The sequence below is a fragment of the Halichoeres trimaculatus genome, unplaced genomic scaffold, assembly GCF_033239565.1.
Source record: "Halichoeres trimaculatus isolate MK-OKI-2021-1 unplaced genomic scaffold, fHalTri1.1 fHalTri1_scaffold_23, whole genome shotgun sequence".
In the NCBI taxonomy this organism is placed as follows: Eukaryota; Metazoa; Chordata; class Actinopteri; order Labriformes; family Labridae; genus Halichoeres; species Halichoeres trimaculatus.
The window spans coordinates 9,382,822-9,405,430 of NW_027437201.1; the positions used below are offsets into that span (position 1 = coordinate 9,382,822).

The 22,609-nt window shown below is 42.8% G+C and overlaps 1 protein-coding gene across 1 annotated transcript; it reads left to right on the top strand.

Annotated features, from left to right (window-relative positions):
- Window positions 1–9,084: 9,084 nt before the first annotated feature.
- polr3e (polymerase (RNA) III (DNA directed) polypeptide E) lies at window positions 9,085–21,325 on the top strand. Its single transcript, XM_074663849.1, has 21 exons — window positions 9,085–9,208; window positions 9,968–10,082; window positions 11,484–11,534; window positions 11,635–11,712; window positions 11,808–11,923; window positions 12,642–12,724; window positions 12,931–13,038; window positions 13,284–13,333; window positions 13,448–13,567; window positions 13,665–13,750; window positions 13,837–13,881; window positions 13,985–14,076; window positions 14,179–14,299; window positions 14,395–14,476; window positions 14,558–14,617; window positions 15,052–15,209; window positions 15,311–15,372; window positions 16,946–17,394; window positions 18,741–18,818; window positions 19,193–19,315; window positions 20,127–21,325. The coding sequence occupies exons 2-21, from the start codon at window positions 10,044–10,046 to the stop codon at window positions 20,181–20,183; spliced, it is 2,058 nt and encodes a 685-aa protein (XP_074519950.1). The 5' UTR covers window positions 9,085–9,208; window positions 9,968–10,043; the 3' UTR covers window positions 20,184–21,325.
- Window positions 21,326–22,609: the final 1,284 nt, after the last annotated feature.

A 22,609-nucleotide genomic window follows, 5' to 3' on the forward strand; every position in this document is an offset into this window, starting at 1 on the left:
CACCGCCCGTAAACCAACTCAGGGTGGTGTTAATTTTTGTGACGACCATCATGGACGTTTCTTTCAGACGCCCCTGCTACAGTCTACCACTGGCAGAGGCCGTAATCCATTCACCTTACAAGATACTGCTCTAATCAAGCATGCTTTACCAGATATCCATAAAGGGGGAGCCCACTGGATTGTGGCTTTTTTGAAAGCATGTGCAGGTTTTCTCCCAGCTGTCGGTGATTTCCGAAGAGTTTTCGCTGCGTGCACCTCAGTGAGAATGCTCTCTGACATAGAACGACTAGCCTTCACCGACAATGTACCTGATAGCCACCCATTACACCACTGGGTATCTGATCTGTGGCCTGTCATCCGTGCACGCTTCCCACTCCAAATGAAAGCGAATGGTTTGTGCAGTGTCCCTCCAGATGCTGGTGAAAGAGGGTCTGCATACCTTCTCAGAGTCAGGGAACTATGGCAGAACACAAAAGGAGGAGACCCAAGAAATGTGGAGGCTGCCGAGTTGATGTTTCGTGCATCTGTAGAACTGTCTCTGCCGAAAGCTGTCCAGAGTAAACTGAAACAGGTTATAGGCCTGAGCAAGATGTCATATCAAATATGGTCTGCTCATGTGACTCAGTATTTAGACCATCATGTTGACCAAGAACTTCAAGAAAAGAAAGAGCTCGTCTACCTCCAATCCCAATTGGCAAAAATTCAACTTGAAGACCTCAGAGATAAGATAAATAAAGACAAAGCAGCTTCTGAAGAGATGTTTCAAAACTTAGCTGCACCTCCTGCTTTTACGCCTCCACCACAGCAAACCCCACCCTCAACTCCAGCCCCCCCTACCCAGTGGGAATGGATTGAGCCACTGTTTCCTCCACAGGACACCCATTCTTACATCCCAAAGAGAGGCGAATACTGCGGCAGAGGATTCCCACAGAAACCCTCCTCCAGAGTCGCTCATAACCGTACCCGCACAAACAGACATAGAGGAAAAAGTAACTCTTGCTTTCACTGTGGTTCTAAGGGACATTGGGCTGATAACTGTCCATGGAACAATTATGAGCACCAAAGACGAGGTGGTTTCAGTGCTCCAAACTCTGATCCTCTCCCTTATCAATTCAATACTTACCCACCTCCACAATCATCCCTCTACAGCTCTGCTAACTACCATCAGGCCCCAGCCAGTCATCAGATGCCATAGGGCTACCCAGAATTAACTGTCCCAAAGATCAGTTTCTCAAACCCTTAGTGAAGCTATCTGTTAATAATCAAGATCATATTTGCATGCTTGACAAAAGAGATTGGTATTCCACTCTCACAACACCGCTCACCCCCCCATTGGTTTCTTTGGAAAGAAGAGTGACTTCTTTCTATTCCTGTTCCATGTCAGTGGAACTCACTGCAATCTGATCATTCCTTTCTTCTTTCACCATCATGTCCACTTAATTTGCCAGCCAGGGATATTCTGTGTGCTCTACATGTCTCTATTTCCCTAACTCCAGATTATTTTGACATTACGTTACCCAAACAAACTTTCAAGCAGATGTTGGAATGTGCCACATCCACTGGAGATGCCCCCAATGACCCACAAGCAGAAATTTGGTGGGGACTTTTCCCTGACTGCACTGGTTCCCACCTTCACAACACACCAGCTGAATGGTTCGATTGGGTTTCACTCTCGTGACCCTATTGACCCGCCATATTGCATCCTAAACTATTCTTTTCATGATGATTAAAAGTATGATGCCCTGTTGGACGGTCAAGCTACTTTTTATTATTCTCAACCCCTTATATCACCTTAAAAGTTGCCTCTGGTGGTGAAGCTAAAAATCTGGGCCCAATGGTCAAAAGATGTATTTAGGCTTGTGATTGGACCCCCACCCAAAATGCTAGGTTGTTGTTCTCACCGTCCACAGGTACCTATTTGATAACACACAGATCTCACACACCCAAGCAATTTCTGTCACACACCCATGGTAGAGAAAACACAGACCATATATCATGTATCACCATTTTTAGTCAGCAGTCTGGGGCATGAAGAGAAAACAACGATGATAACAGAGTTTTTACATCAATAATTGTTTTTTCAGCATGTGGAGTCCATTGGAGTTGGTATGTATAATTTCTATAACCGGCTTCAGTAATCAAAACAGACAGAGAAATGCAATTGCACTCAAATTTACATAAAAAGCTACCGCAAAATCCTTACCTGACTCTTTTTTTGTGACAGACACAGCCACCATACCTCTAGTGGATCACTGGCAGCATCATATGCAGTTGCAGAAGAGACCCCTCTACAAACCACTCAGGCCCAATTACTACATCAACCAGCTTCTGCACAAATGGCAGAGCTTATATCCCTCACTGCCACATGTAAACAAGCAAAAGGGAAAACTGTAAATATTCACTCTGATTCGGCTTATGCTATACAAGCTGTTCATGTCAGCCTTCATCACTGACGAAGAAAAGGTTTTGTTACCGCCATTGGTGCTCTTGTGAAGCATTCACACCAGCTATTAGATCTATATTATGCTATAGCTGAACAAACCAAAGTAGCTGTTTTAATATGTAAAGGTCACCAGAAGGGTGGAAAAAATATCATGAGAGGGAACAATGCCGCAGATTTAGCTGCTAAAGCCATAGCAGGCTATAATGGAAATAGTCAAACAGTACAAGGAGCATTTGAGAAGACTGAACTCCAACCAGAAGTTTCCACTGATAATGAGCTTCAAGATTTTGTAAATATTGTGGAACACAATGTAAATAGAATTGGAGAATCAGGAGCTCCAGAGATAAATAAGCTCCTGCAAGATAGAGCTCTCAGGGACAAGGGGCTTTGTGACCTTAACTCTCTCTCAGGAAATGTATTTCGAGATGCTGCAGCATCTATGCAGGATTTTCAAAGAGAGTGGAGTTCACAAAGAATAAAAGGGCTTCAACAGCCTGCAGCTCCTACTGAGAAACAGGCCTGGGAAAATAAAAGAGCTAATGAAGATTCCTCAGGGCTCTGGAGGAATCATGTTTTGAGATAAAGAGAGCTCTTATGAACTGAAGCTGTCAAACAAGGCACTCGTTTTACCAAAGATGAACTCAGAGAAGTTGAGAAAACTTTTGGCATACAGCACGAGTTTGGTGCTGTGTATCACTCGGCCTCTCAAAGCCTAGTGGAAAGGGCTCACAGAGCTTTAAAAGCTGACTCAAATTTAAACTGGCTCAAAGCTTTAACTATTGTGTTGTTTTCTCTGAGACCAATGCCAAATGCAACGTTGAATGTGAGTCATCATGAGGTTTTTGACAGGAAGGAGAATGCCCTGTCTTTTTCGTATGATGCCTAGTGATACTCCATTGACGATGATGCAGCATCTAAATTTGTTTGAGTATGTGAATCAGCTGAATAACACGGTGACAAGTGTCTCTCAACAGGTCACCCAAATGCTCAAGACGTCTGAAGACCCTTAAAGAGCAAAGATTGAATGCAACGACTGGATCCAGAGAAAAGTAAACAAGCTCCATTGGTCCAGCCCTAGATGGCTTGGCCCTTAAGGTTGCTGAAGTCACCTCACACTGTGTGAGAGTATGGCTAACGGCCGATAAATTGAGTAATTGGATCCACAAGACACACTTTGTGCCTGCATCTGACCTGTGTGAACGTACATTGACTGAGGTTCAGACTGACCTGAGAGCCTCCTCTGACCAAGACTACACTAACTCTCTCGACTGACTTTCCTGACTAACGTCTACTAACCTTAGGCTCAACATGACCCCTCCATGGGAGCCTTTTAAGAGATTGGGTTTCAAAAGCAGCAATCAAACCTTGACCTCTCTGTTGTTATTGACCCTCCTGTTAGTCCCACTGCTTTTCTGGTGGGAGGACCAGTATAAATCAGAACAGCTCCCCTCTGAAACTGACAACCAGAGTCTGTACTCCACTTAAATTTACAGTCTGACCCTGAACTTCACTGAAATCGAAAATCTGACTCTGAACTACATTGATCCTGATGATTTGGCTCTGAACACCACCCAAAATCTGATTGCTGCACCTAAATTGTCACTTAGATCAACAAGAGGTCTCAAAAACGATCCCTATGGAGCTAAAGTACGTCTGATTTTTAATAATATTACAACAACCCAAACCTACCAATTGGAACTCTGTGACATTATCTCATGTGAAAAAACCCATGCTTACTGAAGAGGAAATTATGTTTACACCCTCTTCTACAGACAACCCACCAAGGGTTCTTGGTGCCCAAATTGATGTTATGTATATTGGAATACTGGATCTAAAAGTTAGCATGCCCTGGCTCTAAAAGCTGGCAAGACTTCCGGGCCACTATCACTCTGCTCCGTGGACAGCACACGGGACAGAATGGTAACCAAAATCCTCTGCCAGTGACAATCACAGGCCTGCATACTTTACCCTGGTCTTATCTCACTAGTCATTTCTATTTGGTAATTAGTGTTGCTGTATCTGGGAAGGATCCAATGGGTTTGGGTTTCTTTACCTGCCAATCCCTCTAACAGTTTTATTCCTACCATTCTGCCTAACTCTTCAAATTACACTGTGAAAATGACACGTAAAATTGAAACTGGCTCTCTTAAACAAACTACTGGCGAGCCAGGAGCCACCTCTTTAGGTGACTGTGTAGTGTTTACTGGCGCCTGGCCAGCTCTGATGACTGTTCCGTCTCAACTCTTACAATCACACATACTGCATGCTGGAACTGCATCTCACAGAGAACCCAAGTGAAACATGTAAACCCCTAGAGAAGACATATCCTCTCAGTCCCAGTGACACTACTCCCATTTTCACTCTCATTTTCAGAATAATTACACTTGTCGGAGTATTTACAATACTACAGCTGAGCATTTGGGACACATACCCGATGAATGGTGCAGTACCACTATTAATGCCACCTTTTGGATTAACATTACCTGACTCCACTATGTGTGATCTGATTTGTTTTATAATATTGTGGTGGTTATGCCTCGTTTTACATTCTCCCTACATATTGGACTGGTACATGCACCATAGTGTCACTCATAGCCTCTGTACAGATATTCCCACTGTCCCCTCTAAACATGTCAGGTTTTGTTTCACTCCATGCGCCCTTCAATGTTTTAACTTGTTCTAAAAGACACACATTTGACATCTATGCTAACTCATCTGTGTATATAGATACAATTGGAGTTCCACTTGGTGACCCTGACCAATACAAACTTTCTGATCAAATTGCTGCAGGTTTCAAACCAGCACTTTTCTGGTGGTCTACTGTTAACAAAAATGTTGACCGCATTAATTTCATCCAGAGATGGGTACCTTTCACATTTGAAATGATATGGTACCGATGCTTAGTACCTGGTGATCAGTACCAGTACTCACCGGTACCAATTATCTGTATTTTTTGAGTTAATGTGGTAAAAAATATCAATTTGTTTAATGATAAAATCTATTTTTTTTTCAATTTAACACATTTATTCTTCAGCATATAACCTTGCAATGCTATGTTCACGTCCAGCATGGAAAGTCACCTACGCTTCCACTCCCTCACAGTCACAAGGATGTATTTAGGTACCTAACATGGTACCTTTCAGTTAATTGTGGATCGGTACCCGGTACTTTTGACTGAATTTGGTCGGTACCTATAAAAAATTCTGTATCCATCCCTAAGTACATCCACTTTAATATCCATAGGCTAAATAACCTCACCAGAGATGCTGTTACTGGTTTACACGATCAATTGGCTGCTACATCTCTGATGATCTACTAGAATCATATGGCACTTGACATGTTACTGGCTGAGAAGGGTGGTGTATGTTTTATGTTTTCTCAAGATTGTTGTAGTTTCATTCCAAACAATACTGCTCCAGATGGCTCTGTATCTCGTGCCCTTTCTGGTTTGAGAACTCTGACGAACTAGCTGAACATTCCACAATCCTATCACTGATTGGCTAAACAAAACATTCGGCACATGGAAAATTTGATAATTTTTGTGTTGACTTCATTATTAACAGCTGTCTTTATTATGACCTTGTGCGGGTGTTGCTGCATACCCTGCATTAGACAACTGTGCCTCAAATGTATCACCTCAGCCATTAATAATAAATATCCACCACCTCCGCCTTATCAGTTACTGCAGCATCCAACTGAACTCTTTCCTCTAGCTTCCACCTCTGAGCCTGGACCTGAAGAGGCTCTCCCAGAGGAAGATGAGCCAGAAGACCGTTATTCAACCCCTGACTCCCTGTAAATACACAATTGTGCTAAGGTTTACAACACTCACATATAGTGCTTTTGCAACACGTAGAGACGCGAAACTCATAGTTTTTCTTTCTTTTCTATCTCCCTCTGTCCATGTGATGTGTTTTTTTGTTTACAAGTATTTCATATTACGGTACTAGTTCTCTATATTATTTGTGCTGCTGTTTAAGTCATTCCACACAATGTAGTAAATTTCCACAATGCTCTGTGCAACGAGTGCTTGCTGCTTTTAACTGCTAATGAAGAATGCTTACACATACTGCTCACATATAAAGATCCACGAGTTCATCCACACCCACACCGCTTACAAACAGGTTGATTTATGCTTTAGACTCTCCAAAAGGGAAATTCCTGGAATTCTGGGGATCCCATGTGGTTGCATCACTGCTTACACACACTGGCATTACTCGGCAGTTTGGGACCCTGCTCTGTTGGATGTCGCAAAGCAGGTGATGTCCTGTGGTGCAATTCTCTGCAGCGTTGATCCCACCAGCAGCAGCGGTGACAGCTGGAACGGCGGCGATGATGCCGGTCGAGGGGAAGCTGTGCTCAGCACTGGTGGCCTGTCATCAGTGGGCTGGAGAATCCCTGCGTGTTAGCTATGTGTTACAGAGGGACAGTGGCACCGACAAACACTCCAGCTGGTGTGGTGTGCTTTTCAGCCTGCAGAGTCTGGAACCTTTGGTGGCCCAGTTGCTGGACCAGGGGCACAGCAGAAAGATGCGCGGAGCAGATGAAAGACAGCACCACTCACACCCTTCTGCCTGCTTCCAGTGTTTGATCCTCAGTCTAAGCAGTGATGCACTACACAAAAACATTGTCCCAACTCCCATTTAGTTTGACATGAAGATTGCTTTATGTCAAGAGAGGGAAATGTTAGATTTTTAGATTTGTATCTTGTATATTGCATGTTTTTGTGTGACCATAATGCATTTATAGTTTGCATATTGTACCTTATACTTCATTAGCCTAAATTGAATTTATAATGCATGTCTCACAAGATTTAATAGTAGCTCCTTTCATAAGTTTTGTGTGTAAGTTTTCTCTGGTAGCCAAGGCCATCTTTCTGATTAACAGTGAAGGACTCCTCACAGCTGTGGCTGGGATTATCACCCCTGGCCTCAGCTCCCCTCTTCCTCCTCCTTTTCCTCTCTGCTGATAATTTAGGTACGCGTCTGCCACACATACACATACAAACACATATATTATAATACACACCTAGAAGGGACATGTGTGTCTGTTGGCACTCACATGCCTATTATTTTGGCCAATAGCAGACGGTTGTGTAAGGGACCAACTCAGTGTGTATTGGATATTGTGTATAGCCCAATTGTGAAACCTATCCTGTGTGAGCTGCTCTTTCTATACCAGCACTGTATTACTCTTTGCATGTGACCAATAAACTGTTAAGCTGAGACCTGAAGATTCTCCAGTTTTCTTTTAAGGGGTACCAATATTAAAGAACAAGGTCTAACAAGGTCCTATTCAAAAAAAAAAAAGAGCTATTTTCTCAGGCGATGTAGGCTTTTTTCACATGCCATTCTGGCAGGGAAAAGAGGCCTGTTTTGCCCTCTTTCCATTTCAGACAAACTTTTGCAAGAGGTCTTTTCATAAAGCACTTTAGGCAGAGCCAAAAGGGCCCTTTTCTTGCCCTTTTTCCATTTGGGACAAAATTTTGCAAAATGTAGCCAAGGTCTCTGATACTCCTAGGGGGCCACTGTTAGGTTCAGGAGCATCCCCAGTTATTTTTCTCAAAACTGTGTTTTTTTTTCAATCCCATTTAAAAAAGCCTTTTCCAGGCAAGTTTTTCCAAGCCCAAACACTGGTGACACTTGTAGGGATCTCATGGTGGGCTCTCAGGCTTCATTTGTGGAGTTTTCATTTGAAAAAAGGGCCAAAACAGGCACTTCTTGCTCTGCCAAAATGGCCTTGAGAAATTGCATTTTTTCCCGAAGCTGGACCCAAACCCAGTTTTGAGGAAACACTGGGGACATAGTGGTAACTGGACAAGCAGATTTAGGATGGGTTGAAAATTAATGCTTCAGAGAATAGTAGATGGATTAAGAAAAAACAAACAATATTTTATGACCTGTGTTCACTGCAGCAACACTTTAATAGTTTTTTTTTATGCATATAGCAGATGTTTGGACCTCACATGAACTAAATATTTAGTTTGTTTCTATGCTTTGGAGTAAAGATTTGGACTGTCCACCGGTAGATGTTTGCTCTCTGGGAGCTGACCAGCTGATGTGTCGACAGTTGACAGTCTCCTGAGGAAACAAATAACAAGCATGTAATATTAATTTTTTGTTCTCCTTACCCCAGTCTGATCATTGCTCACTTCCTCTGGCATAGCGCCTGTTCGTGTGCCCTGCAGATTCAAACGATGCAGAGCAGCGCCCCCTTGTGGACGTGGATAACAACTGAAGGCTTCTCTTCTGAGTTAGCTAGGTCGGCTGTCTGCACGCAGTTACTACGGTTAAGACACAGCACACACGAACCTATGGACCTATAGTAGAATGTAGAATTTATGTAAAAGGAGAGATAATGAGTTAAAAAGTTGTTTTCTCAATGAGATTGACATCAAATTAGTTAAAAATCTGTCCCAGTGGCCAAAATGATAAGCACTGATACTCTCAATCAAAGTTTGGGTCGCTTATTTGGTGTGGGATCGAATCTCACCGCTGCCGTTACTTCTGCACCATGTACTTCTCGGGAGGCTTACACAGATTATAAAAGTTGATGGTACTCAAAACACAAAATTTGAGTTCTCCGAAACGGCACAAAGCAACAATAAAAGCTACAAACTGTAAAGTTGACTCGCTTTGCATTATGGGCATGAGCTCCTCCCCACGTGTCTGTGTGGAGCAGAGTCAACATGCTACACTGCTACACCTCTACGCACCTCACCTATGGGCCGTGTCACTCACGGATGAGATAGCTAAGACTGTACAGGTGAGGGCTGAGCCCCTTTTATAAAATGTTTTGTTGAAATGAAGGGTTAAATAAGGCCTGTTTGTACCGTAGTGTCATTTTGACTGGCATGTGTTGCTGTGTTGCTAATGCTAGGCTATGTTGCTACCGGTTACCTGTGTGGCTGCTCGCTGTGTTGGCTGTTTTTACGTCAATGCACAGGAAACAGTAATGTGTATTTCACAATTGTCATTTCATTAACAACTATTTTTTTAAGTAAGAAACGAAAAGGACCCTGTATAATAGTGCAGGCCTGTGACAACTTACTGGAGGGTTCTGTGCTAGCATGCTAATGAATTTAACGTTACCGGTCATATATAAATGTTTGGTAAATCAAAATACCTACTTTTTGGTGAAATAGTTACTTTGGGTTGCTACTGTACATGTAATGTTTATGTAAACATAGTCAGTATGCATTTGAGGATCATACTACTGTGGGTTACACTGTGTTTCATCATCTCAGTAATACCTGGTAGTTGGTGATAGCATCACTTGATGAACATGTATGTCTGACTTTCTTTGTGTTTAGCTGGTGAATCCTTGTTTACAATTGGTGATGTGATCTTAGCTTCTTTAGGGACGTGGCAACACGAGAATAGCTTTGATCAATTCACATACAACTGTCATGATGGATCACGTTGTTCTTTGCACCAACTGCCTGTCACCTGACCTCTTTGTTAACCATTTGGGGTGTAACCGTTTTAAATACCTTTATGTAACTCAGTGTGTCTTTGATTCTAGGTTAGATCTCTGAGATCTGCTGCAGCTCCCCCTGTGTTTCATCTCCCATCCCCTCTCTTGTTCTGTCTGCATCAAGATGGCAAGCGGGGATGATGATGACCCCATTATAGAAGAGGTATGTGCATAGGAGTTGAAGGTAACCTGCTAATGCAACATATGTGCTGTATTTCTCTGAGCTCGTAACTCATTTGTCATTTAGAAATGGAAATCACTCAGCCACAAAATATCAGTGGTTTAAAGGGGATTGGAGTTCCACAGATTTATTGGTGACTCTGCTTTCAGATACATTGTGTACCCTGAGTTATGAACACAATGCTCTACTGGGAAAAGGTTGAGCATGGAGTATAAGATGCAGGGCGTTCCTGTCTCTCACTCATGTTGCACAAAAAGATGCTCCATCCATACTGCTGCCATCTTTACTGTTACCATTTCACAGAGATTTAAAACTGGTTGCATTTAAAACCAGTTGCATCAGTCTTTCCTAATACCAGCAGCATCAGGAAACTTGTGTACCAGATAACACCAAGGAATAATTAGTTGTTTGTAGATTTGGGAGTAAAACATCTTTTTTTTTCCTTTTCTGAACATGGAATTCATTTTGAGAGGATTTCTGGAGATGATATCGTCTTATTCAAGGGTACCTACAGTTTTAGAAGCAAAGTTGTTTAATTGTAACTCATTTTACGAAAAACCACCTACCCACGACATGAACAGCCCACAGCAATTGGTCCGTTAACTCCTGTTGGGCCAACCAATACACGGGTTGTATTTCCCTTAATTTAAAGTCATGTAGACCAATTTACTGTTTGTAAACAGTTGCAGCTGCATGCGCAGTTTAGCAACAAAAGTGCTGCGGAGTGCAATGGTTTGTCAAGTGATGTGAGGATGTTAACCACCAAAGAAACAATTTTTTTTTAACCTAAGTAACTCCAATTTGGGGGATGGTAAATGGTTCACGGGTTTGGGAAAAAACAGTGAGTGAATGGAAGACATTAACAGGTGGACAGACTTTTTTAGTGGAATAATCCAGGTTGTACCCCAGGGAAAAGTTTAAGCACACAAGTCACTTGATGCTTGTGACTGCACAGTCACTTACTAGACTGTGACATATACAGACACAAATGCATGTCACCAAAAACAAAAAGCAAAAAACAAATCCAAAAGAGCACAGTTTTAGTTTGATAATATACCATAGTTTCACTTTAAACATAAAATCTGTTTCTGTTAATATAAAGGTTTACTTATTGTTTACCCTCCTAAGACTAAATATAGATAAGAAAACACTTAAGCTTAAAATGAGATCTATTTATAACATTTTATTGTAATTTCAATGAGAGCAAGGTTCCTTTTTGCAGAGATAAGACATGGAATAAAATCTTCCACAGCACAAACAGTGTCATAAATGGTAACACGCTTAAGTCCCAAAATGTAAAGTTTAAACTCAGGAACTGTAAAAAAAAAAAAAAAACTGATGGATTGATTGGTGATTTTGTTGTTGTTGTTGTCTTTGTTTCAGATTGATGTTTACCTCGCTAAAAGCCTGGCAGATAAGCTGTACCTTTTCCAGGTAATTTCTGTCCTCCTGTGTTTTCAGATCTGATGAATGTGATTGCCTTAGTTAACAGTCTATTGATATGAATGACTATTCCCTGTTTGTGTCCTGACAGTATCCTGTCAGACCGTCTACTATGACCTATGATGATGTCAGCCACTTAGCTGCAAGGATCAAACCCAAGCAACAAAGGGTGGGATAACTTAACCTCCTTCTCTTCACTAATAATCCCAATGTTATAGCATGTTTGTAACCTTTTTTTTTTTTTTTACCTCATTGATGATTCAGGTGGAGCTGGAGATGGCCATCAACACGATGAGCCCCAACTACTGTCGCAGTAAAGGAGAACAGATAGCTCTGAATGTGGACGGCACAGCTTACGATGAAACCAACACTTACACAGCGTACGTTGACTTCAAAGACTCGTCTGTGTTGTTTTTATGTTGTTGAAGACTTAAACTGGACCTGTCGTCCCACACGTCCACCACCTTTGTTCAAAGGTGCAGTGTGTAGAAATTAGACATAGGGCATTCAGATTTCAAAATGAGCCAATCTGTAACTAAAACATCCCATCACTAAAACCGCGTTTCCACCAAGCAGACCGGTTCGTCTCGGTACGGCGCGCTTTTTGCGGCGTTTCCACTGACTCATCCCGGGACGGATCCCTAAAAATTGAGACGAGCCGACCTACTTTTTTGGGACCCTTCCGTATGGGTGCCAGACTGAACCGATCCGCTCTTGGAAGGTGGAGCAACACACTGCAGACCGCTGATTGGTCAAAAGAATCGTCACTTACCCCGTCGGCGGCTGCATTTCTCCTGGCGGCACACAGACTTCGCTGAAACAAAGCTTGATTGCACCTTGTAACAAAAAGCTACATGACAATCACATAGAGGACGAAATGCTGCATGTCTTCCATCCATGCTCTTTGTTTACTGTGTCGCGTTTTTCTTCTATGGGCATTATTGTTCACTTATTTCAACATACTTCAAAAACATTTAAACATTTTATCTCATTTCACCTGTTTCTGTTTGGTGAAAAACTGCCAACTTCTACGCACTGCACCTTTAACAGCAAGATAAAATGAAATGTTCTCACACTATGTCTTCTTTTTTTCTGCAGGAAAATGATGGACAAACAGACCTTCTCCTCCATACAGGCCACAACCAACACATCCAGATATGCTGCTGCTGTGTTCCGTAAAGGTCTGATCAGACTTTTGGCCTCATCTATCATCTCAGTCTGTTTGCTACTTTATGCAGTTTGCTCCCAGAGTCCATGTAAACCTTTAACAGTTCTTATCTTGTTGTGTCATGTTTTGCTGTGATCTCAAGTTTTTCTTGAGTTCTTAACCAATGACAGCGTCTGCTACTGTTACTGTTAGTGACTGTCTCGTTCTTCGTATTGGTAGGTGAACTCCACGTCACCCCTCTGACAGGAATCCTTCAGATGAGACCAAGTTTCACGTATCTTGATAAGGCCGACAACAAAACCAGAGAAAGAGAGGCGGCAAATGAAGGTGTGTCTGCTTTCAGTAAGATAAATCACAAGGATCAGTGTAGATGTGTTTTTATTTGAATAAAACATTAAAAAATCAACTTATCTACTTTATAGATCAGTATCTTTTTTAAAATCTAGGAAAAAGATTTTCAGGTGTTGTTAGCAGACAAATTCCCTGTAAATATTTATGGCAGCAAAGAACAGGATTCAGCTAAAAAAACTCCTCATCTGTTACCAAACTATAACACTACTTGCTGCATCCAGGTGGAGATTCCTCTCAGGATGAAGCTGAGGAGGAAGTCAAAGCCATCACGGTAAGGACTGAAGCACTCATACACACTAAAAATCCAGAAGCTCACAATTACACAGTTTAATTAGTCAAAGAAATTACGTAAAGAAGTCTCTGCGTGTGTCCTCTTCTTCCTCAGGTGAGGTTTGCTCGTCCTGAGTCGGAGCAGGCCCGTCAGAGGAGGGTTCAGTCGTACGAGTTCCTCCAGAAGAAGCAGGCGGAGGAGCCGTGGGCTCACCTGCGCTACCACGGAGTCAAGGTGAGACAGAATACTACCTGATTACTCAAACCAGCAAATTTAAATACTTTTTTTGCAGCTTCAGTTTTTACCTGTTTTTTTTTTTTTTTTAATCCAGGATGGTCGCTCGGAGCATGAGAGGCAGTATCTGTTCTGTCAGTCAGTGGATGCTTCACAGAACACTGACCTGGTCAAAACTCCAAAGTGAGTATCAATAAAAAGCTTTTTGGTGACAGGAGAGAGTTGGTGGTAATTCTGTTTCTCTAAATCTCCTGTTTCTGTTTCCACAGGGAGTATCTGGCCATGCTGATGCCTCCGCTCGCAGAGGAAAAAGTGTAAGTTTTTCTCACCTCAACTGAATCTCTGAGAGTCAGAAATACAATAATAAAAGGAGTGAATTCTGAGATTTTTACTCTTATTTTCCTTTTTTTTCCCCAGTGTGAAGCCCGTTGGTCCAAGTAACGTGCTCTCCATGGCTCAGCTCCGCACCCTGCCGCTGGGAGACCAAGTCAAGACTCTGATGAAGAACGGTATGAGGACACATTTAGACAACACATTTCTTTGAATGACAATCTTAGAGTCATGTCTGAATTACTCATTTTTTTTCTCTACACATCTCCTCTGCTCTCCAGTTAAAGTGATGCCATTTGCGAACCTCATGGGCCTTCTCGCCTCTGGCACTGACTCCACTGCAGTTCTGCGCTGCATCCAGCAGGTGGCTCTGCTCGTTCAGGGGAACTGGGTTGTGAAAAGGTGAGTTTCAACAGCTTCTGCACAGCTCACAAAAAGCTTTCTGTGTTTAAAAAGTTAAAATAACTGAGTAATTGTGGTTTTTTTTTTCTTCACAGTGATGTTCTGTATCCTAAAAACACCTGCAGCCCTCACAGTGGAGTCCCTGCTGAAGTTCTGTGTCGGGGCAGAGACTTTGTGGTGAGCTGTTTGTTATCCCACCTCAGGTCTTTAACGACACAGAGCCTGGTGATGTTGACTGAATCACATCTTCTCTTATAGATGTGGAGATTCACTCTGGAGCGCTCTGTGATGAGGAAGGAGATCACAGCAATCATCAAAGTATGAAACACTAAAACATAACTGTGTCAATTCATCAGAAGCGTCTTTGACTCTAAAACCAAGCTGCAGCCAAACAGATTTGTTTCCCAAACCGGATCTTAAACACAGACTTTCTGCAGAGATTCTTGCAAGTGACTAGATGGGATCAGTAAGATACCTGCGTGGCTGTCCATGGAAATGATGTTAAACAGCTTTCAAACATGGATCCATCTTTTAGCCCCTGGTGGTACCAGGTAGTATCTGCATCAAAGGTAGAGCCTATACATCTGCAGCTAAAGGTCATATTTTATAAGAAAGGAACAGAAAAACTTGCTCCTGTTATTATTCAGAGCCACCTCAGTCTAAAACAGTTATTTAGACGCTGAGCTGGAGTGTTTTTCAGTGCTTCCTCCTCCAGGTAAACCAAACTAACTCCATCCTCTCCTGTTTGTCAGCTTCCTCCAGAGGATGTGAAAGAGTTCTTGGAGCACGTTTCAGCTCCTCGGGTGAACCGGGGCTGGGAGTTCCTTCTGCCGACTGATGCAGAGTTCATTAAAAAACACCCGGATGTCGCCCACAGGCAGCACATGCTGTGGCTCGGCATTCAGAGCAAGTAGGTCGCACAACATGGTAACATCTGTGAGGTGTTTTTGGCAACTCTGGAAGTTTGTCTTTTAATAAATGTGTGTCTGAAAATCTTTTCTTTCTTCTCAGGCTGGAAAAAGTGTTTAACTTCTCTAAAGAGGACTTCATGCCAAAGAGTTCCCCTCAGCCTGGTGAGTTGTGTCAGTGTCTAATGGTTCAGTGTTGACCCATGGCTAAGCCACGCCCCCTCTACTCACTCGGACAAACAATGAACATTCAGTGACCGGCGCTATGGCAGGCAACATAGGAGACATTTCACAGGATGCTATTGATGAGTTTTGGAGACATATCAGAAATCATCTAGAAGTCACCGTAAGGCTCTAAACTCCACATTGGAGGTATATATGAATCATTTTACTGTTGAGAAGGTCGATTAAAAAGCTTCAGGTACAAGACGTTATGAAACATGATGAACCTTGTTGCCATCACCATCTCAGACAACAAGACAGAGGATCAGCTGTGGTCATGAGAAAAATATAACTTCCTTTTACCGTCTTTACCAAGAGTGTGTCTGTTAGTTTGATGGACTGTATTTACACTGAATCATTCAGCGCAATGTTTGCCAACCTTTGTTATCTCAGCTACTATAGAAAAGCTAATGAAGCTAACCTCTAGAAGCTGACGCTAGTTTAACTGGAGCCCATTGGACAACAGCTAACAATGATGTACTATTACCAAAGAAAAAATAGAACAAAATAGGCCAATGAACTCCCAACAAACAAAGAGACATGATGAACAACACAGCTAGGAGCTAACTTAGCCACGGTTACATGAGGAGTTTTTCGTCTTTTCGAATGGAATCTTTCTGAATGACTTTTCCGAAACAATAGTATACATGGAAAGGAATATTCCAATCTCTGGTCTACATGCGCCGCTATAATCAAACAGAATAGTCAATGGGGCATGCGCAGAAAAACGTAAACATCACAATATTTATCAAAGCTGGAGGACGACAGTTTGTTTATCACGGTGTTGCAATACTCCGTATTGCGAGTTTGTCATCTGTCCAGTCTTGATGTTATGTTAATTTCTTTCAAAGTTTGGATCAAAAACAAACTTTCCGCAGCAGTCCAGTGCTGATGGCTCGCTGCCATTTTTAAAGTTGAGGAACGTCTCTTGTTGCGTCTTAAGTCATATCTGAGCATGCGCTGAAAGAACACACCCTGACAACTTTCCGTTTGAGCGGATACATGATACCTCAATCGGTTTGGGGAAAGGAATATTCGTGAAAATATTAATCGTGAAACCGATTAAATTTCCTTTCGGATCGACACTTTTCTTTGGGAATGAGGTGTATATAAAGGTTAAATTCTTTCCGTTTGGGCAAATAAACCGAATGCTAGCGGAATATTTGGGTCCATGTATACATGGCTACTGATGCGACTTATGAAAGGGTAAAAAAGTACATCCTGTTGCCCAGCCTCTCAGGATACTTTGTGTTGGAGTTACATGTGCCTCATGAACACCGTTTAACCTTTTTGAAACTCAAAATCTCAGAAAAACCTTACAAGACATAATGAAAACAGACCGTCTATGTATTTAAATTGACATATGGACAAAAAATTTCTAAGTGTATTGGAATTCTATACACACTGTGATTGGCTCCTTGTGTTTGTAGGCGGGACTTAACCATAAGTCAATTGTCAGAATGTCAGAAATAAATTTTGAGCAGACAGGATCTGATTCTGCTCATGTCTTCTCCAGAGCCGGTCCATTTGAGCGGCGAGCAGCGCCTGAAGGCCGCTCAGGAGCGTGCTCAAGAACACCGCTTGTCCCTCCAAAAGGACCTGGACGCCAAACGAGTAGGAAGCAGCATCCACATCAAACAGGAGCCTATCACAGAGGACGAACCCATGGACACTTCCTCCTCCTCCTCCATCCCAAACGGCTCCATCAACGGTTACCCCAGCTCCGCCTCTCCAGGGTTCGATCACACTAACGGTAACGGGGCCAACGCGTCGTCGCAAGAGCTGCAGGAATTTGTGAAAAAGACTTTCAGGAAGCATTTTGTACTGACGCTGAGCGAGTTTAAGAGACTGCTGAACCTCCACCTGGCCTCCATGCCGGTTGGTCAGAGCGTCTTCCAGTCCATCTCAGACCACATGCTGCAGGATGCCATACTGCTCAGCCCGTGTAGACAGATCATGGTGCCTGTGAGTATGCAGCTCTGAGATCTCTTTGTTCTACATCCAGTGTGGACCTGGTGTCATACAGACCCCCTGTTTTGTGAAGCAAGGGGATTTCCTCATGGCTGCCTGAATGCAAAGCTATTAGTTTTCACTTTAACGGTCACTTTGCTCCAGAGTCTGTGCACTGATGTGATGCAGACCTGGTTCTCAGGTTCCACCCAGGTTCCTGGAGCCACCTGATACGTGTGTGTGTGTGTGTGTGTGTGTGTGTGTGTGTGTGTGTGTGTGTGTGTGTGTGTGTGTGTGTGTGTGTGTGTGTGTGTGTGTGTGTGTGTGTGTGTATGTGTGTATTCTCCCTCCTCTATGTTTGGACTCCAGTTCGTACTGCTTAATGCAGACAGATCAGATTTGTTATGGTTGTTTATTTGCGCTTCGCTCTGTGTTGTGTTGGCTTACAGTCAGGGCGTGGCGTCATCTAACATGAAGCAGCTCCAATTCTTACACAATCTATTTCCTCAGTGTTAGAGGGCCAGACGCCATCTTTGTTACACAACAGATTATTGGCCTCAGAGTTAAGCTCATTAGCAATCAGAGAGGGACTAATCCGCCGTGTTTGTAAACTCAGACAGATCTAGGATCAGGTGCTTCTCCTCCTGCATCACTTGGAGATGTGTTGTGAAGACATGTGACAGCTCAGAGATCAGGTCTGTGTCTGATGGTGGGATGTGTCTAGAGGGTAATCCTGGGCTGGAGGGCTCAGTCCTGGTCCTTCTGGTCAGAGCAGCTCAGGCTGTTGAGCATTCAGCTGGGACTAAAAAGAACAAAGACCAGCTTTTATTTGTTTGTCTTCATACGCCCATTTACTGGCTCTGCTTAAACATAAAACCTGAATTTGGAGGCTGGGATCCTCGTGCAGCTCACAACTGAGAACAACTCTCAGTTTGAGCTTTGAATCTGCTTAATGCTGAGTCACCAAAACCAATCAGCATTTAGATTTCCTTACTCTCTGGAATGCATCACGAGTACAAGAACATCAGGCTGCAGACATCAATGCACAGAGAGAAATATCTTTGAACCTTATCACACGTTGTCATCAGAAAATGATCAAAAAGATTGCAGAAAGGCTTCTGCTGAATCAAACACAGTTTCTGACTGCAGAGAATATTAATGCTGCATTCAAGTTCTCCTGGTAAAATTCGTGTTCAGAGTGAGGAAGTTGCTCTTTGATGTTAAAGTTGGAACATTTCATTCACCATCTCCCCATCATGCACCATCTTCTTTCTGATTTTCTGGATCTGTCTCGGTTTAATCATTTTTTTGTAGCAGAAACTGATTTCCTCCTAACATCTCCTCTCCGTCTCTCGCTTCAGTTTCCTGCTCAGAGCACTGCAGCGCCGGACGAACAGAAGGTCTTTGGTTTGTGGGAGACCGGAGAGGATTTCGACAGGGTACACACTCTGATGCTTTTTTTTGTTGTACAGAAAGTAGACTTCTCACCACAAATGTTCGGCCAGCGATCACAGAATCTGACATGATGCTGAGACATCAAACAGTGTGTGTGAGTGTGGGCGATGATTGGCTGGATGCATCACAGATAAGAAAAGTAGGACAGTGCTCTTCCTGCCAACAAGCACAGAGTAAAAAAGCAGCAAAGCAAAAGCACATTTCTCTTTTTCCTACCTTTAGCAGGAGGCACTTTGTGTCGTTGAGTATGTTTTAGCTGAAAATACCTCAGCTCACTTTGTTTGAGATGGAATCTTGTCTTCTGGAGCTTGATGATTTCTGTCCTTTGCTGTGTTAACTTGGTCTTCTCCTACTGCAGCATCGGCGACTTCTTTATGACCTTTTCACCAAGAACTACCGTGTCAGGAGGAACTTGGTACAAACCAGACTGGCTCAGGAGTTCGAGGACGTCTCAAAGGCGGAAATTGACCGGCTGCTTGGCGTAAGAACAAAGTCAAGACCAAACTAGGGATGGGTACGAGTAATCGAGTACGAGTAATCGAGTACGAGCCTGTGGCCCCGTTATTCGTGTCAGATTTTTTAACTCGTGCACCTGTGCAAGCGCTGCTTTTGACGACATAACTTGAACACACACAGCATTACATGAGTGACCCAGCTTTCTGTCTTTACCTAACTAAATATTCCAGGTAGGAATATAATTAACAAGATACAAAGCTATGACTTCTTCGGCCTCAGCTTCAGCACACTGAGCCAGATTTCAGCAAGAACAACTGTTTTAAGGCAGCTACATCAACTCTCTAAGAACATTTAAGACATAGAAAGCAAAAGCACAAAAATGCAGAACCGTCTGCTGCACCTGAGAAATGTCAGTCAAGAGAAGCGACGTCTGGAAGCACTGAGACAAAAACGATGAAGTTAATGTGAAGTTCAAGATATGTGGCATTTAACCGGCATGCCATAGAACAACTAGTTTGATGCATCACATCAGTTGCTAGCTCTCTTAGCACATGTCGTTTTAGCCTCTAATAACCAAAATGGTAACTGGAGATATGCTCCCGTTAAGTTTTGTGGAAGGTGAAGGCTTCAGAGAGCAGATGGCGTTTGTCGAGCAGAGTAAAAAGCCACCACCATGGAGAAAACCATCTACGAGTGGAAAAGATACATGTTTGTTTGTTAGATATTTAGAGTAATCAAGTACTGGAGTTACTGTTAATCCCCATCCCTAGACCAAACTTAATTTTCTTCAGTTATGTTGTAACTTTTTCTGAATGTATCCGCTCTCTCGTCTCCAGGAGTGCTGCATCTGCCACGCGGGTATGTGGTACCTCAAAGGAACGATACAGTCGTGACGCTGAGAGCCTGCCCCCCACCTGCGGTCACCCTCGGCCAATCAAATCCTCTCCCTGGTGTCCGGTGGGAGGGCAGACAGAGAGACGAGAGCCAATCACATCTGTCCTGACTCTGCGGGCAGTGATTGGAGAACTGAGCGTCAGAAAGCGAAGCTTGTCCTGAAGCAGTTAACGTCAGTATGAGCGCTCTGATGCAGCATGGAGGATGGAAACCCAACACACACTCATACACACACAGCTGGAGTGTGTGATGGAACATATGAAGATAAATATATTTACGGTTGTCACTAGGTTTTTGGATTTCTGACATGATGTTTGATTATTTGGGATTGAACTTTTAACACATCCAGACGGTGTTTACTGTGGAAAGCAGCTGCTGCTCAAAGTGCTTTAATTTGACTCCTGATTGATGGAAACATGGCAGATATTATTTCAGACCTTGTGGATTAAAAATTTCTCTTAAGGAAGCCTGATGTATGTGTAATCCCAAACTGACATGCCTACAGTGTATAAATTAAAGAATATCCATGCTTGATTGAAATCCAAAGGGCTGATCTTGAAGTTCAGATGAATGTTGCATCATTAGAACAACTGAAGGCACTTAAAGAGTCTCTAAAATGTTTGACTCAGAAAAAAGAAAACAAAAAAGGCGAAAAAAAATCCTCGAAAGGTTTTCCCTCTGCTCTGCAACTTCAATCACTTGCCGTCTTTGGCAAATGTGGACCTGAAAACTGCTCCATCAGCGATTCAGCAAACTGTGGACTGAAATGTCAAACATGAAGCGAACTGGATGAGGTTGATCTTTTCTGTGTGCGTGAGGCTGAATCTGATGATGGCCAATAAAAATGAAACTTGAAGCCACAGTAATTTGTCTGAAATTTGACCATCTTCTGATTTGGTGAAGCTGTTGCCATGGACACGCTGTTGTAATGCCATTTGCTGCTATCTTGAGCCTCCATCTTGAAGTGCCTCTGCCTCACAAGGCATTCAGGACAGACTCACACATGTTCATGTGCACGAAAAACAGGACCGAAAAACCCACTTTCATTGAAATCCATAAACTTAAACCTTTAAAAGGGTCAGTGAAGATATTTAAAATCCATGATGTGGCAAATCAAACAGTATTTCCTCTCCTTTTCATTTGTTTGTTACTTTACTCAATAAAAAGTGTAATATAAAGTTTCCTGACGTGTTTTTGATGAATCCTGTGCAATGATTCTGTGCACTGGAATCACATTAACAGATCATTTTACAACTTATGCAAAAATGCTGCTGCTAGGTTGCTCACCTTGAGTCCTGTCATATCACTCCCATCCTGGCCTCCCTGCATATTCTCCCTGTGGCTTTTTGGTACCAGTCAAACTCTTGATGCTGACATACAAAGCCCTCCATGGTGAGGCACATACGTCTTTATCCCCTCTTCAGCTGGTCACTGAGGTCCTCTGACTAGGGCCTCTTGGCTGAAAACCAGAGGTGACCGATGGTTTCAATTTGTGGCCCCAAACCTCTGGAACTCGCTGCACTTGGTCTTGCCAACATCTACCTCTGTGCACAATTTTAAAGGCCTGTGAAAGACCCAGGTAGACGTTTGGACTGTTGTAAACTGACTGTTTTTTGTGGTACCTCTAATGTCTTGATGATTTTACTTGCTTTATCTTTTTTACCCTCTATAAATTTATCTCTTGTGAAGCACTTTAAGGATAAACTGACTGGCCCATGGCATATCAGACTTTTTTTTATCTGATGGTCAATAAGAAATTAATTTAAAGCTGCGTTATTTTGGCTCTTATGCAGCTGCATCTCTGTCTGCAGCATTATCCCACCCACAGTACCATCTGACTGGTTACATGCAGAGCCATGGTGCAGGTAACAGCCAATCAGCAGGCAAAGCTGTGCATACACAGTGCTCACACACACTGTGGAGAGGAGAAAAAGTTTTCAAAAGCGCAGTGATAAAGTTACATTTCAGTTATAATGAAATTTTGTAAAATCTTATTTACCACATAAAACTTTAGGGAGCTAATGATGTTTTAAGTTTCCATTCAACTTTATAGGACATGCTGCTGAGCCTGGGAGCTGTGACATATGCTTAAAGGTAGGGTCTGCAGGATTTTTCGTTACTTGTTAGTAAACAACATTCAAAGTGGCCTCCTCCTCCTCGGCTCAGTGCCAGCTGCAGCGCACACCAACTCCCTCTAAATGCAGCTATGTGAACACACTCACTAGCCCAGCAACCACCTGTAGCAACATAATTCTACATGAGAGAGACTCAAGAGCTGTGTAACAGAGTTGGCGTGTTAGCACAAGCTAATCACAGGTATTCGGCACATACCTGATTAGCAGAAAGCTAACTCGTGTTGCTCTTCAAGCTTCACCTGTTTTGTTTCACTTTGGATGCATCCACTACTTTGTGCTACATCCACTAT

Bases quoted from the DNA above. Each gene is read 5' to 3' on its own strand.
- polr3e (XM_074663849.1), top strand. From the start codon at position 10,044: ATGGCAAGCGGGGATGATGATGACCCCATTATAGAAGAG. The intron at 12,725-12,930 runs GTCTGATCAGAC...TCGTATTGGTAG, and splicing joins TGCTGCTGTGTTCCGTAAAG to GTGAACTCCACGTCACCCCT. The intron at 13,751-13,836 runs GTGAGTATCAAT...CTGTTTCCACAG, and splicing joins GACCTGGTCAAAACTCCAAA to GGAGTATCTGGCCATGCTGA.